The sequence below is a fragment of the Ruditapes philippinarum genome, unplaced genomic scaffold (genome assembly GCF_026571515.1).
Source record: "Ruditapes philippinarum isolate M1 unplaced genomic scaffold, ASM2657151v2 ctg6633_1_1_1_1, whole genome shotgun sequence".
Lineage (NCBI taxonomy): Eukaryota > Metazoa > Mollusca > Bivalvia > Venerida > Veneridae > Ruditapes > Ruditapes philippinarum.
The window spans coordinates 57,984-73,698 of record NW_026859969.1 but is presented as its reverse complement, the minus strand read 5'-3'; the positions used below and the strand labels follow the sequence as shown (position 1 = coordinate 73,698).

The 15,715-nt window shown below is 30.7% G+C and overlaps 1 protein-coding gene across 1 annotated transcript in view; it reads right to left on the bottom strand.

Moving 5' to 3' along the window:
• LOC132758455 (adhesion G protein-coupled receptor L3-like) overlaps window positions 1–14,160 on the bottom strand; it is a 90,902-nt gene extending 76,742 nt beyond the window's left edge. Inside the window, exon 1 of the mRNA XM_060750131.1 lies at window positions 13,299–14,160. Within this exon, the coding sequence (XP_060606114.1) occupies window positions 13,299–14,034 (736 nt within the window). The 5' untranslated portion in view covers window positions 14,035–14,160. The remainder of the gene's footprint in view (window positions 1–13,298) is intronic.
• Window positions 14,161–15,715: the final 1,555 nt, after the last annotated feature.

Here is a 15,715-nt window from a genome sequence, read left to right as displayed (position 1 = left end):
TCATCCAGGAACGGCGACATTAAAAGTATATCTATCTACAAGGTGAAAGTTACCCATATTGTTGTTAAAATAAACCATAAACTAAAGCGACATAGTTTTCTTTATGATAAATTAATTTTCCATTGAACAATGAACAATGCAGACCATGGTTTATAAAAAAGATTGAAAAGACATGTCGATGATACAAACTTGAAATGTTACAATGACCTTGATCTTCAGCAGCATTGTCATATAATATGCACGTGCAAACCCTATAATATAATCTCCACGAGTCTACTGTATTACATAATCTATATATTCACTATGTTCAATTTTTTATTGACGCTATTTATTCATATTGTGTCCGACTATAGTGTTTAGAGTTATAAACATTACATAATTACTTCTTGTGAAGTCAAAACATGTTTATTTTATATTTACAAAGAAACTGTGTAGTAATTATCAATATTTTTCAATATCAAATTTGAGCACACTATATCTTTAAGTAATTTCGGTTCATCAATTTACATGTATTGTACTATTTTCAAAAAAAAAGGGTTAAAGCATGAATTTCAAAATGGTTTCCAGTTTGATTTCTTAAGTTAAAATTATTTTAAACATGATAAATTGAAAATATTATTACGAATGGTACGTCGCTTAAAATGAAAGCTTTTCTCTTAATATAGCTATCGTTTAGTATGGTGTAGAATTAAACAGGTAAAAATGAAATCCGTCAGTGGAAATAGGAAATAATTTCCGCTTCAAAATCTTTTGACTACAACTCTATATGCATCCCAGTCTCACCGGTTGGACAGGTGGAAAGAGGTCTGATGAAACTCTAAAAAACGGACAACAAATAGATTAAAAATTTAATAAGTTTTACAGTCCTTTTCAACTGAGAAAGGTTAAAAAAATGAAAAAATGAGATCTTTTTCTTACTTTGTGACGTTATTTGTCCCTTTTTAAATTAGCCCCAAAAATTTTCGCAAATAAAAAGAAAATTGGGCATATTTTTGGTCTTTTCTGTAATCAATTGGGGTTATCGGGGTTAGTTTTTTGAAAAAAGTGTTGAAATGCTTTTTTTGTTTGTTAATTTTTAAAGTTCCGAAGATTTTATTTGATTCCCCTTTTTTTAGGTCGTTTTCTACCGGTTTGGGGGTCTTTGGTAAACTTTTTTTTGTTTTCTTTTCGTAGTTTTTTTGGTTTGTGTTTTAAAAAATTTTTTAATGATCGGCCCCTTCTTATGGTCATTCAGATGAAACCCAAAATATTTAAAGATAAATTTCAGCTTAATGTTTTTTTTTTCAATTATAATGCCGTAATTGGTTAAAAAGATGTGATTCGTGGTCGTTCAGATAAATAGAAAATAAATCATGCTGGTGACAAATTTCCCATTGGCGTACCCCTAAATTACTGAATGGAATTAAATTTCGTTTACAGAAATACATTATTTAATTAATGAATACATGTTAAAGTTAATGTTACAAAATTTTCCATCGATCCCATTCTTAATATATTTGCCCAATAGGTCAGACATCCATATTTTATCAAAGGCTAAAGAAAAGTCATTGAATGAGCAAAACAATTTCTTTTCCTGAGATTTTAAAACATGTTTATTGATGGTGTCGAGTTATTCTTACAACAGGATATAAACTCTTTACTTCAATTAAATGATATTATTCTTTTGCTTTTACTTTTTGCCGATCACATGGTTGATTTGGGTGATTCACCAAAACAAATTTACAAAAGTTTAAATCTTTTTTCTCCATATAGTGATATATGGAGTCTGAATATATAATTATATATATATATATATATTGATAAAATTAAAGAAAACGTTGTGGAGTGTTATCAAATGAAGAATTTTTTGTATAATGGTGAAACACTCATAATGTTAGTAACTTTTATTAACTAAGAGTTGTGTTGAATTACACGGGAACATGTATAATTATATCAAAGTAAATCGACGTAATAAATTTGTCTGGCCAATAGTAGATAAATACAGTAATGAAAAACAAACCCTGGCTTATTCACGCACGTTCGTGTACTTATTCGTGCCGGTATTTTATTTTTTATTTATTTATTTATCTATTTTTCTGTTTTAGCGGCGAAATTTTATGTGCGGATTATAAAGCGGGAATTTTACCAAACGGACGAGGTCATCATCCTGGCTTTAAAGATTCACAAATTAAAAGTTCAGCTAATGACATTGACTAACTACCTCAATTTCATAATTCTAGTCCGTAACATTCAGTGTATAGTTCATTTTAAAATAAAGACTTTTTAAAACGAACAAACACCCTTTTTTGCAAATTAAAAAAAAAAAATTTTATTTACATGACCATAAGTAATGTGTCTTCGTGATAGAAAACTTCATAAAAAGCATTATAAGATTTAGGCGTTATATATTAGAGATATAAAGGTTTCTATATAATGTTGTTATTTAGATTATAGAAGTTTGTTATCTTATCAATCTTAAGAAAAAGAAAAATCATTCACACACGAGGCTATCTGAGGGGGCTTAGACCCCGAGTATAAATCACATTGCCCAGTGTTTTTACGTTCTTTCTCTTTTGTATCATAAGCAAAAATGAAAAACATTTTCCTGTTGTCAAATATGAAACCCCCAGAAAAAAGGAATCAATGAACAAACATCTGAATATGATATTTCTATGGCTATCCCTTTCTCTGCCGCCACAATAAGTTAACTTCAGAAAAAAATGAGCCAATAAATGGGTATGCTCTGGAGTGCGGTTACCTTATACCTACCTGCACTCCTGTTAACGCACAGTGCATGTGTTTGTTGATGATTTAAAAACTATGATACAATAGAAATATTATGGGGTATAATGTATTAATTGTATGCGTGTCTTGACGACGCATTTAAACTTTGCAGAATATAGTCCCCGTTAAGACTGGCATTGAATGTACTTTCTTTTAGATGAGTAAATTTTTTGTACATTTTGAAACTAGACGATGCTTTCTGATATCAATAAAATTATAAGTATGGTATTTAACGTTTAACAAAACTTGACGTCAATAGAAATTCATTATTTTACGCCAAAATTTGCATCATTTTATATTACGCAATAAATAATCTGTTAACAAGAGTAATCACAAATAAACTTACCATTAATTGTTGAATTTTCTGTCGGAGTCGTAAAGGTTCCAAATTTAACAAATATGATGTGTATTAAAGCTATATTCACAAAAGACGCTAAAGTTAACTTTAACATTGTATGAAGATTTTTAATCAGAATTTATCAGAACACCATCCAGCTTGTTTAATTTAATTTGAAGTTGGCGTGTTTAACACGAATGCTTTTATATCACTGCTTCATAGATAGCAATGCAAGTTCTACATCATGTCAAGGATAAACAACTTTTATTTGTTTCATGTAACTCTATAGTTGCAGACATATATATACGAATGTATGATTGGTTATACAGATTTTTAATTTTAATCAGAAGTTATTATAGCGCAGTATAAAAAGTTGAGAGGGCGCAGGAGGGCTCATTTAATGTAACAACCAAATGTAAAATCAAGGCAAAATAACGTATCAAAAAGTTTGATTAATCATTTATAAACTTGACTAACTGTTTTGTTTTATTAAGATTAAAGTTTATGCCCAACCCAAATTTGCTGTAGCCATATATTTAAAAAATATAAACCCAATGGATGTCCAGTGACAACTGACGATAATAGCATGTCCTACATCACGTGTAATGATTTATTTGCGCAACCAAAATACCATATATGGGGGACCTGTTAGCTATTTCAGATTTTGCACAGAACTGTATAAGAAACGAAGAATTATCTGTTTTAAGCCTACAAAGTGTAAAGCATCATTACATTTGGAACTCAGTTGGATTCTCTGTCTGATACATGATTATTGAGAATATAAGTTGGGGTGCTGGGGATCGGGTACATCATTCTTAGATCTTGTAAGGGGTAGCATCAACAGAAATCTATGATGCTGGTCTTTGTGAGAATAATGCAATAAATACGCCTGAGAATCAAAATATTTGATACGTTCACTGGATATGCAACCCTTCCATGCACTGCATGTCCAGAATTATGTTTAATTTGCTTGGAACTTTTCAATTTCTTATTTTTATTCTTTTTTTCTACCTTTTTATTGTCTGCCGGTGCGTGTGCGTGAGTCTGTGTCTATAAAAGCTTATGATTATTCTTTTATTTCTCTATCAAATGAATCTATACGTCAGATGAACAAGATATTTTACGTCAAGTAAGTAAGTACGTTACATTATCTGTGCTTATAAGTAAACGAAGCATAACTCAGTATGAAAAGAATATAAATCAAATATTATGTTGTAAGATGATTTTTTAATGGGGAGCAAATAAACAATTTGCTTAATTTAATTATATAATGATAATTACTGAGATTGAAAACAATCACTTGAAATTAATTCTGCCTAATTTGTCATTTCCTGTGTGAAGTGGTTTGAGCATGTTGATTTAGTGATAACCTACTTGGAACCTCTACACTGTTTAGAATACACTGGGAAGGAAATTCGGTTGATAATTACAAATCAACTACTTATAAGCTTATTCATTACTAATATTTACTTCCATCAGTTGTAATAGGTAAGGATGACAAAATATCCGGGATATTAAGTTCCGCAATGTATATAATGAAGATATGACTATTTCATAACAGCAGTAATGTAAACTTTGATAACTTTCTTTATGCATCACAGTATCTTGACGTTGTGATAATTTTGCACATAATTTGTATCTTGTAATGTAAACTAGTTTTGAACAAGAAGTTCATTTAAAACAGATACTCCGTAGATTTTTTAAATTATTTTGCGATTTTTAAGGGCTATCATTCAAAAACGTATCATGCAAAAAAGTGGTAAAAATGCTCATTCGCAAAAATAGACATAAATTATTAAATTATATAAAAAAATATTGAAAAACATTCTTTCAAAGAAATTTCTATATTTTTTCATGGTGAATTAAAAAAGAAACAAGAATGTCGAACGACACATATGCCCCCCTTTCTAGCCCTTGACTCACATAACTAGTAATTTTGATTTGCAATAAATGGGTACATGGAAGTGTTCAATTAAAGAAAAAAGAAAAATAATGAAGACTTTGTGATAAAAAGTTTTCAAGATAATGAGATATTTAAGGCCCCTGTGACCTAGAACTTTAAACTGGTGACCCAAAATCAACAGGGGTCAGCTAATAGGTATAACCAATCATTTTTATCAATTTAACAAATATGAAGACTTTGTGAAAAATAGTTTTCAAGAAAATAAGCGGAAACCAAACTGACATTCAAGAACCCTGTGAACTTTACCTTTGACCTGCTCACCCCAAAATCAATAGGTTCACTTACTTGTGATAATAAAATCTTCAAGATAATATACAGAAACCATTCTGACTCTTAAGGTCCCTGTGACCTTGACCTTTGATCTAGTGACCCAAAAAGCAATGCAAATCATCTGTTGGTTATGACCAATCACTTTGTGAAATATGAAGACTTTGTGAATATTATCTATCAAGATAATAAGCTGAAACCATTCTACAATTCAAAGATCCTCTGACCTTGACCTTTGACCTAGTGACCCCAAAATCAAAAGGAGTCATCTACTAATTATGACCGATCAATATGTGAAATATGTAGACTTTGTGATAAATAGTAACCAAGATAATAAGCGGAAATCATATTACCATTCAAGGATTCTATGACCTTGACCTAATGACCCAAAAATCAATAGGGATCATTTACCACTTATGAACAATCAATATGTGAAATATGAAGACTAAGTGATTTATATTTTCAAGATTATCAGCGGAAAGCATTTCGACATTTAAGGCCCCTGTGACCTTGACCTTTGACCTAATTACCCCAAAATCAAAAGGAGTCATCTACTAGTTATGACCAAGCACTATGTGAAATATGAAGACTTGTGGTGAATACTTTTCAAGATAATCAGCGGAAACCATTTTGACATTTAAGGCCTCTGTGACCTTGACCTTTGACCTAGTGATCCCAAAATCAATAGGGGTCATCTAATAGTTATGACCAATCACTATGAGAAATATGAAGACTTTGTGATAAATACTTTTCAAGATAATCAGCTGAAACCATGTGGTCTACCGACGGACAGACCGACAGACCGACGGACCGACAGACCAACAGACAGACAGACGACAAAAGTAAAACAGTATACTCCCTCTTCTTCGAAGGGGGGCATAAAAAGAAACAATTTATGGTGTAAGATTTTTTGTAAACGGGCAGAGTCTTTGGTTACCGCATATCCCAACTGTCTCTTTTAGTAAACAACTGATAATGTTATATACAACACAAATATAAAATACAGTTGCTTTTGATGTTATTGAATAAAATAGTACTAATTTAAAATATGCTTTTAAATATGTTCCCCTTATTATTTTCTTCACTCGATCAAAAACAAGAACAATAAGGAAGTCTTCCGCAAATAATTGCAGATTGGAACTCTTTTTTGATCAGTGTGATATAAAGAGAATATTCAAGTTTTGTCTATAAATACATGATTTATTTTCATCGAGTGGTATAAAAATAAATATTTCATGAGTGGCGGTAGCCACGAGTGAAATATGGTAATTTTCATGCCACAAGATGAAAAGAAATCATGTATTTATAGAAAAAAACTTGAATTTTCTGTTTATTATATACATGTTTCTCATTTCTGACATTAAATTTTGAAAGACTTTCCCTTAAATTTGAAAGAAAGTAGAATTTTAGGAAAGTAGTCCGGCACGACACCAGTGAAAATACGGAAAATATGTTTCACTGCAGTGAAAAATAAATTTGTACAGTGAAAATACGGAAAATGAAAATACGCATTTTATTTCATCAATATTTCTCAATATTTCATTTGTAAGTATATAATAAATCTTTTTATTCAACATTCTTTAGATATATAATTTAAAACTTCCTTGTCTGTAAGTTAACTATATATAATTAAAAACACTTCCTCGTCTGCTAGTTAACCATTACAATCGTGTGGCGACGCACTATTGTCAATGCCAATTGAGTACCGCGGCTAGAATCATCATTGATGTCATACTAATGCATAGCGAATCCTGTGTTAGAGGTAGCTGGAATTGTCTAACAACTCTCTTATTCATCTGATCCGTTATCCTATTGACTTTAAGGATCGTTTTTTCTGTATTCTTTACTCATTATTTATATGTATCCGAAATTTTAATCAATTATCCGAGTACTATTCAACTACCATTTTTGTGAAGAGTTACTATCCATGATTATCATAATGATGCGCACAAAAAAACTACCGAAAACGCATTTTCATAAGCTTTTACTTTTTTACTTAGCACACTAACTATACGTCGGTTATACGTGACACACTATAATATGAAATTAGGCAAAGCCTATGAACGGGGAAGTCGTTAAAAATTCCTTTCATTTTTTCCGTTTTAAAAATGTCATTCGGTATTTCATGCACCACTTCCGTTTTCACTCGGAACACTCGACGTTTATTATTTATCCGAAAAGTTGAGATTTGTTCCGTTATCGGAATACACCGTCTTTTATCATTGAGTTACATTGTAAATGGCGGCGCCTAACTAGAACTGACACTGAAAATTTCACTGATAGGTATAGAATTCTATATATTTTTTATTTTTATTTGATTTTCTTTTAAATATACACGTGTAGTCTATAGCCGGGCAAGCCAAAGCCCGGGCCCGCTTCGCGGGCCCGGACTTTCACTTCCCCGTATTAATACGTTTGTTTGTTTTGTTTGTTTTTGGTTTTACGTCACATCGACACAGTATAGGTCATATCGCGACGTTACAGCTTTACTGGTGGAGGAAGACCTCAGGTGCCCTTCCGTGCATTATTTCAGGCACGAACGGGCACCTGAGTAGAACCACCGACGTTCCGTAAGCTAGCTGGATAGCTTCCTCACATGAAAGAATCCAAAGTCCCTGTCGGGATTCGAACCCACAGCGGTGAGAGGCAAGTGATTTGAAGTCAACGACCTTAACCACTCGGCCACGGACACCCCATATTAATACGTAAATTAATAAATAATTCATGGACTGCACTTCAAAATATTAGTTTTTACGTTCTTACGAATGAAATTTGTGCCTGTTGATTTTTTTTTAATTTTCCGTACACAATTTATACGATCCTATTTCTATGCTTTTTTCGTTTTGCCACACCGTTATATGTTTGAACGTTTATTTTGTTTATTTAGCATAACAAGAGAATACATAATTGCATTTGTACCTTTTCTGCAACTAGTTTGCCTTTAAACACTTATTTCTTCATCTTTACAATATGATATCAATGACCTATAAATTTGTTACATTTATTACATTTAAAAGGAGCAAAGTTATTTTCAGGTCTATAAGCTATATATTTTTCGGACCTGAGAAATGTTAATCGTCCTCGGTCGATATAGCTTTTATCAGGTCAGAAAAAAATTAGCATGACGGAAATATAAGCTATAATTGTTATATCGTATAGACCTAGAAATATGTTTATCTTTTGAAAGAATTTTATGCCGTGTGAACGCCATCATGTCTTCGCCTCCTTTCATGCAGACTCATGACGTCAACACAAATCAGCCATTTAGAACAGCGCTTATATGAACGATATACCAAACCATTTTCGTTTTATATTGAGCAAGGTCTACTAGAGTTGCGCATTATTTAACGTTTTATGCAATCTAAGAATCTCTTAATTATTTTTTTCATAATTAACTCGAACTTAATATGGACTCGGACCGTACATATTTCTACCACTTGGTTTTAGAAGTAAACAAACTTTATAAATTGTATAACGAACGTATATATTCGACATCCGATGAAAAAGAAAGTCTTTTTCAGTCAAATAATTATTGAAGATATGTCTGACATTGAGAAACAATTTAAAAATGCCTACTGATGTAAACGTTATTACAAAATCCGAATTATTATAAAAAAAATTATAGTTCTTTCATAATAATAATATTCTCCATATAATAATACTAACTATAGGCAAATTTCCTTTAAATTGCTGTAATAATGTATGAGGCCTTAAAACATTTAAGTAAATTTGATAGTTTTGGTGTTGTTGAAAAAACAACTAGATGATTTTAATGGAAATTAAAGATTATACCTTTATCAATAAACATATATAACATAGATATATAAGAAAATCAGGTGGAATAGATGCCTTTATAAAAAGACTTAGTCATGCATTGTGAATTAGTAAAAATCAATCTGATAATATACTATGGCTTAGAATTAAAAAGTCTTTGACTAAATTTGATCTAGATATTATATAAGGCTTTCTTTATGTACCGCCTCTATGTTCAAGACTCTATAGTGAAGAAAATTTTAATATTTTGAATCAGAAATAATATCTTTTTGCAGCACATATGTCTTTGTTTGCATTTCCGGTGACTTCAATGTTCAAATTGCAGACCTCAATGGTACCTTTTTGTCAGAATTTATTTATTTAGATATTGATACAGTTAATTTTATAGACCAAAAGCCACAGATGGAAAATTTAAAAATACATATTAAAAGAAAATCACAAGAGAAAAAGAAAACTATCATGGGCTCAAATTTAATTAGATACTTAAAAATAACAACTAATTTATTACGATGGGCAGGTCAAACAGTGCCATTATTGGCAAAATGACAATCAAAAATATATCAGTCATGGATTACTGTAGTTTATCATTAGCAATATACCCATAATTCTCAGATTTCAAAGTAATTGAATTTGAACGCTTATCCACAGATGTCCATGCATAACTTGATGTTTCATTTAACATTGACAAACAAGGAAGACAATTACAAAATAAACCATATAAGAGAAAACCAAAATGTAAACAAGAAAATGTTCAAGAATTTAACACAAATATTGAAATCCAAGAAATAAAACACCTCCTAGAAAATCTTACTAAAGCCGACACATCGTGACCTATGCAAAATTAACGAAATTGCGAACAGGCTCTCTTATAGTTTTCTCCTAAGTGCAACTAAAAGTTTACAAGTAGGTAATAAATATCTTTATTCATAACAACAATGGAAAAGGAAATAAACCCTGGTTCGGATATGAATGTAAGTCTGCTATAAAGGTGTAAGGAAAACATATTATAGATATCCTTCTGAATATGATAGAGTCACATATCACAATGCTAATAAAAATATTAATCAACAATGAATAAATATATCAACAAATTCAACAAATACAATGAAAATAAATTTAGAACAGCCAAATGAATATTGGAGATTTTTAATTTAATTAAATTCATCAAATACATGCAAGCAATCACTACAACCAGAAAACAGATGACCTGCTAGATATAAATAAACAACAGACAAAACCATGATACTTATGACACTGAATTATTTGAAAATATTAATCTTACAGATGATAAGAATATTCTCAACTCTAGAATCACAAACCAGGAGAAAAATAAAGAGATAGAAAAATGCATTAGTCACTAAAAAAAATACCAAGTCAGCTGGAAACGACCAAATCCTAAATGAATATATCAAGAGTTCAAAAGAGAAAATGTTGCAAATATATGATTCTTTATTTAATATAACTTAAATCTTTTGAGTTCTAAGTGTGTCTGTATCATAGTAATGTGTTTAGTTTCCCTGCCTAGTAAGAAATTATGTTTATACAACAGATAATCAAAAGGTCTAATTTTGTCAGGATGAATAAGTATTACTTATGTTTCAACTTTTCTGTGTTTTAAGTAAATTTGTTGGAAAATAATCTTTTAAAATGATCTCAGGAAACAGTTATTATGAGCAGACAGCCAGTCGGACTGAAGGACACCCTAGAGTTATTTTTTTAAAACATTCCTGTAACCAAAATATAACACTTTTAAATCAATTTTTTTAAAGCGCAGATAACTCACTAAATAAAGATGTTTGGCTTATGAACATTGTCATAGTGAATATACATGAGTATAACAAAAACAAAAAAAAATATTTTAAGTTTAAAGATACCATTTATAGTCCCAAAGAAGAAAAGTGAAAAATAACAATTTTCAAATATGCCATTAACATTTATAGTAAAAGAGATGAAAATAAAAAAAAATAAAATGAATGTTTATTATGAATTTGAAGTAAATCCATGAAGAAATAAAGTTCAAAAACGAATAAAAAAAATCAAAGTTTAAGGACATAATTCTAGAAATATGGATTCTATATTTATAAACATTGTCATATTATAATGATGTAAACCCAATAAGAAATGAAGAAGTTGGAGTAAAATATACCAATTTATCGGAATAAATCTAAGTTCAAGGGGGGTGTAATTCTGATAATTACTGTAACATAGTTGTAAACCTTGTCACATATGATGTGGTTGATGACCAGAAACTTTTATTTGAAGTTTAAAATAAATACCTTGAAAAATAAAGAACTTTTATTGAAAAAGAGAAAAAAGTAAATCAGAAATCTTGATAATGTTGCGCACGTTTGGTAAGTATAGCAGCTCTCAATATACTCCCTATAGTCAAGATTAAAATAATGAGTATAATCTCAATACTGCCATCTATCAATATTTTAAGTTTCTTAAAACATTTTCAGTTCTTTTTGACAGATCACAAAATTGTTTTATTTGCCATTTTTTCAGTCTATTTGTTGCCATAGCAAACAGAATTTTAAACATAAGAAGAAAAGAAAAAGACATGTATACATGTAATCTCCAGACTGCCATCTAACAATAAGTTTCATAAGAATATTTTCAGTGCTTTTTGTATTATCAATAGATCCGGTTTATGTGTTGAATTTGCCATATTTTTGGTCTATTTGTTGCCATAGCAACCAGACTTTTCAAGAAAAAGACGCGCATAATATCTAGACTGCCATCAAGCCATATTTCAAGTTTCATTAAAATATTTTCAGTACTTTTTGCGTTATTACATGATCCATTAAATGTGTTAAATTTGCCATTTTTTCAGTCTATTTGTTGCCAAAGTGTACAGAATTTTCAACAAAGGAAGAAAAAAAGTCGTGCATAATTTACATACTGCCATTTATCCATATATCAAGTTTCATAAAATATTTTCAGTACTGTTTGCGATATCGTTGGATCCCGTTTGTGGACGGACTAAAGCATGGACGTGCCAATATAAACCAGTAGGGAAAAATAACGGGATTATCAATAATAATTTTCCAGATTACACAACTCTTAACCACAGCTACTTCCACACTTTGTACACACTCATTATTATTGAAATAATAAATTTTCATGACCAGTATCTTTGCCTGGCAACTAAGTATTCATTTTTTACTTTGTTTCCTTATAAATCTAATATCTAGTATCTAATTTAATTTATTTCCTTATATGAGTTAGTATCTAATATAATTTATTTCTTTATATTATGTGAGTATCTAACTCCTACCTTCATTTATTTTTTTAAAGGATCTTAAACTATTTAAATATGATTTTTTTTTTGTTAAACTCACAGTTTCCATCTGAATAATCAAAGAAAACTTATTTGTTCTTGCAGTAGGACACACAGTAACATATTATTAAGGTAGTGTACCCCTTATACAGTATATCCACTTTGAAGAGTATTCAAATAGGCTAGAATCACTGTCAACTGCATTGAAACTGAGGGGCGTGGGTTCAATCATTATTATGTATCTGACAGGTCACTTTGGAAAAGTGTTTGATTTTAATTATTTAATTATTATAGGTATTTATTTGTTAAATAGTGTCAAATTTAACAGCAAATATAAAACCCGATATTTTCAAAGCTTAATAAAATAAAAAAAATACTAAACGGTTAAAGTATTTTATATTTTGCAAGACCAACCAATATACTTTTAAGAAAATTTAGGCAAACTATTGTGGTAAATTTTAGGGATATTTTGAATAAGTTTTTTTACATAGAGAAATGGTAAAGTTGGTAAGGTGGGATTACATTTTTATACATATTAAAAACATGTTGTTAAGAAACAAACATTTTGCTCGTTTAATTTGATACCTTATTTTTTTTTATTTTTGCTTCTTAACAATGAGCAATAGGAAAACATTTTTCATAATGATTAACTCATAGAATATTTAGAGTTTCCTCATTTCTGGAAGAAAAAACCTTCTTACAACATAGTTTTAGTTAAAAAATGTTCATAACTCATAAACAACACGATTATTTTGTTTAAACTTTGCATACAGGTGGCCTTTAAGTATATAACTGCCCTATGTTGTCATTTCTACAGTTCCTTATAGTGCCCATAAGGGGTGTTCTACCTAAACAGCAATACAACTAATAATAATAATAATAATAATAAATAGGTAATAAAATTGTTAGTAAACCTGGACTTTTTGTCTCTGAATGAGGATAGATCGTTCTTTCAAATTCATCAGTGACTGGTTTCAGTGGTTTGTATGTTGTTGTTTCGGGTTGGACTGTAGGCCTGGGTTCGACTGTAGGCTTGTATTTGATAACACATTCAGGCTTTATCAGATTTCCATCAAAACAATGAAATGTATTTGGCATTTTTTTCTCATAACCGTTCTTACAGCTCCATTCTAGTGTTTTATCATGCACCAAGTAGCCATTTTCAACATTTTGCAAAGACACTGTTTGTAAATCAGCCACAACATGACAGTGGCAATAGCAAGCCAAGTTTAAGTAATCCCATGCACCATTGATACATTCTGCCTGAGGAGGCCCTGTTTTGGTTACTGGCACATCATCCCTACAGTTAATGAAAAGGTAAGGTCCAAAAGGATTTGCATCTCTTATGCATGAAGAGTTCAAGCCCGGGTAAGGAGGGCATGTGCTTAACTCGCAGGTAGGTTTTTCGCCCCAATACCCATCTGCCTTACATTTTACATATGGAGATCCTTTTACTATGTAGCCTTCATCACATGTTACTTCAACAATGCTTCCATACCCATTTCTTATAATATAACTATTATCTTGAAATGTTTCACCATACTGAATTGATCCAAATTCACCACACATTTTAATATTACATACTGGTGGTTCTAGTGGCAGCCAATTCCCATCTATTCGACAAAGCATTTTATTGCTAGATCTCACCATGTCAAAACCTTCATTGCATTCAAACTGTATTGATGTTCCCACCCTATAAGTGGGAACATTGACTACCTTCCCATTTTCTGGTGTTTCAACATGTGAACAAAAAATCTCCTCACATTTAAAGTTTGAGGAGGAGTATGGACGCTAGATTTATAACCTTGTCATATTGTTATGATGTGGGAGATTGAAGTAAATTCTATAAGAAATGAAGAAACTTGAGTAAAATATAATAATTTCTAGACCAAAAATCTAAGTTCAAGGGGGACATAATTCTGGAAAAAGTCAAGCTAGAGTGTTTAACCTTCTCCCAAATGGCTTTAGTAATTATAAGACTCATATATATAATGTTTATAGTAGACACATTATGACATAAAGAAGTTATAAAAAGAAATCATCATTTTTTCATGAACATTCTAAGTTCAAGGGGGTTATTTTGATAATGATTGTGCTAGAGTTGTAAACCTTGTCACATATGATGAGGTTGGTGATAAGAAACTGATATTTAAAGTTTTAAGTAAATACCTTAAGAAATAAAGAAATTATAGTGAAAAAGCGTAAAAACTTGAATCAGAAATATTGACAAGGTCGCTGACGTTTCGTGAGTAGGACAGCTCTCAATATACTCCCTATAGTCATAATTAAAATAATGTGTATAATCTCCACACTGCCATCTATCCATATTTTAGGTTTCATAAAAATGGTTTCACCACTTTTGGAGTGATGACAAACATTGTTATATTTTAAGCATAGTTGTTGACATAGCAACCAAATTCTTCCACATAGGAAGATAAAATAATCTCCACACTGCCATCTACCCATATTTCAAGCTTCATAAAAATATTTTCAATACTTCCTGTGTTATCACTATATCAAGTTTATGTGTTTACTTAGCCATATTTTCCGTCTATCTGTTGCCATAGCTTAACCAAAGTTTTCAACATAGGCAGAAAAGAAAACAAACTTAATTTCAAGACTCAAATCTGTCTATATATCAAGTTTCATAATAATATTTTAAGTACATTTTGCGTTATCGCGGGATCATTTTTGTGGACGGACGTACGGAGGGTAAACCCTAAAGTCCCCTCCAGTTAAACCGGAAGGGGACTAATAAGGGTGATGCTAAATCAACAGACAACTACAGATCTATATCAGTATTAAGTTGTATAAGTAAACTTTTTACCTCAATACTTAATGAAAGACTCAATAAATGTTTGTCAAGAAAGATTATCCTAACTGAAAATCAAGCTGGGTTTAGAAAAAAAATGTTTAACATTTGACCATATTTACATTAAACGCAATCATTGAAATTTTACGCCACCTAAAAAAAGAACATTTTCTGTTTATTTATAGATTTCAGTCAAGCTTTTGATTCAATATGTGGAAATAAAATATTACGTTTAAAAGTCTAGTGTTCCTTGTTGTCATAATATGAATCCCCAGAAAAAAGGTACCAATGAACAAGCATCGGAATATGATATTTCTATGGCTATCCCTTTCTAAGACGTCACAATAAGTAATCCCCAGAAACAAAATGAGCAAATCAATGGGAATGTTCTGGAGTGCGGGTAACTTATACCTACCTGTAAGTAATTTATTATTTTACTTAACAGAAAAGTCCCCAAACTATGATACAAAAGAAAGATGATGGCGTATAATGTATTAATTGTCTTCGTGTCTTGACGAC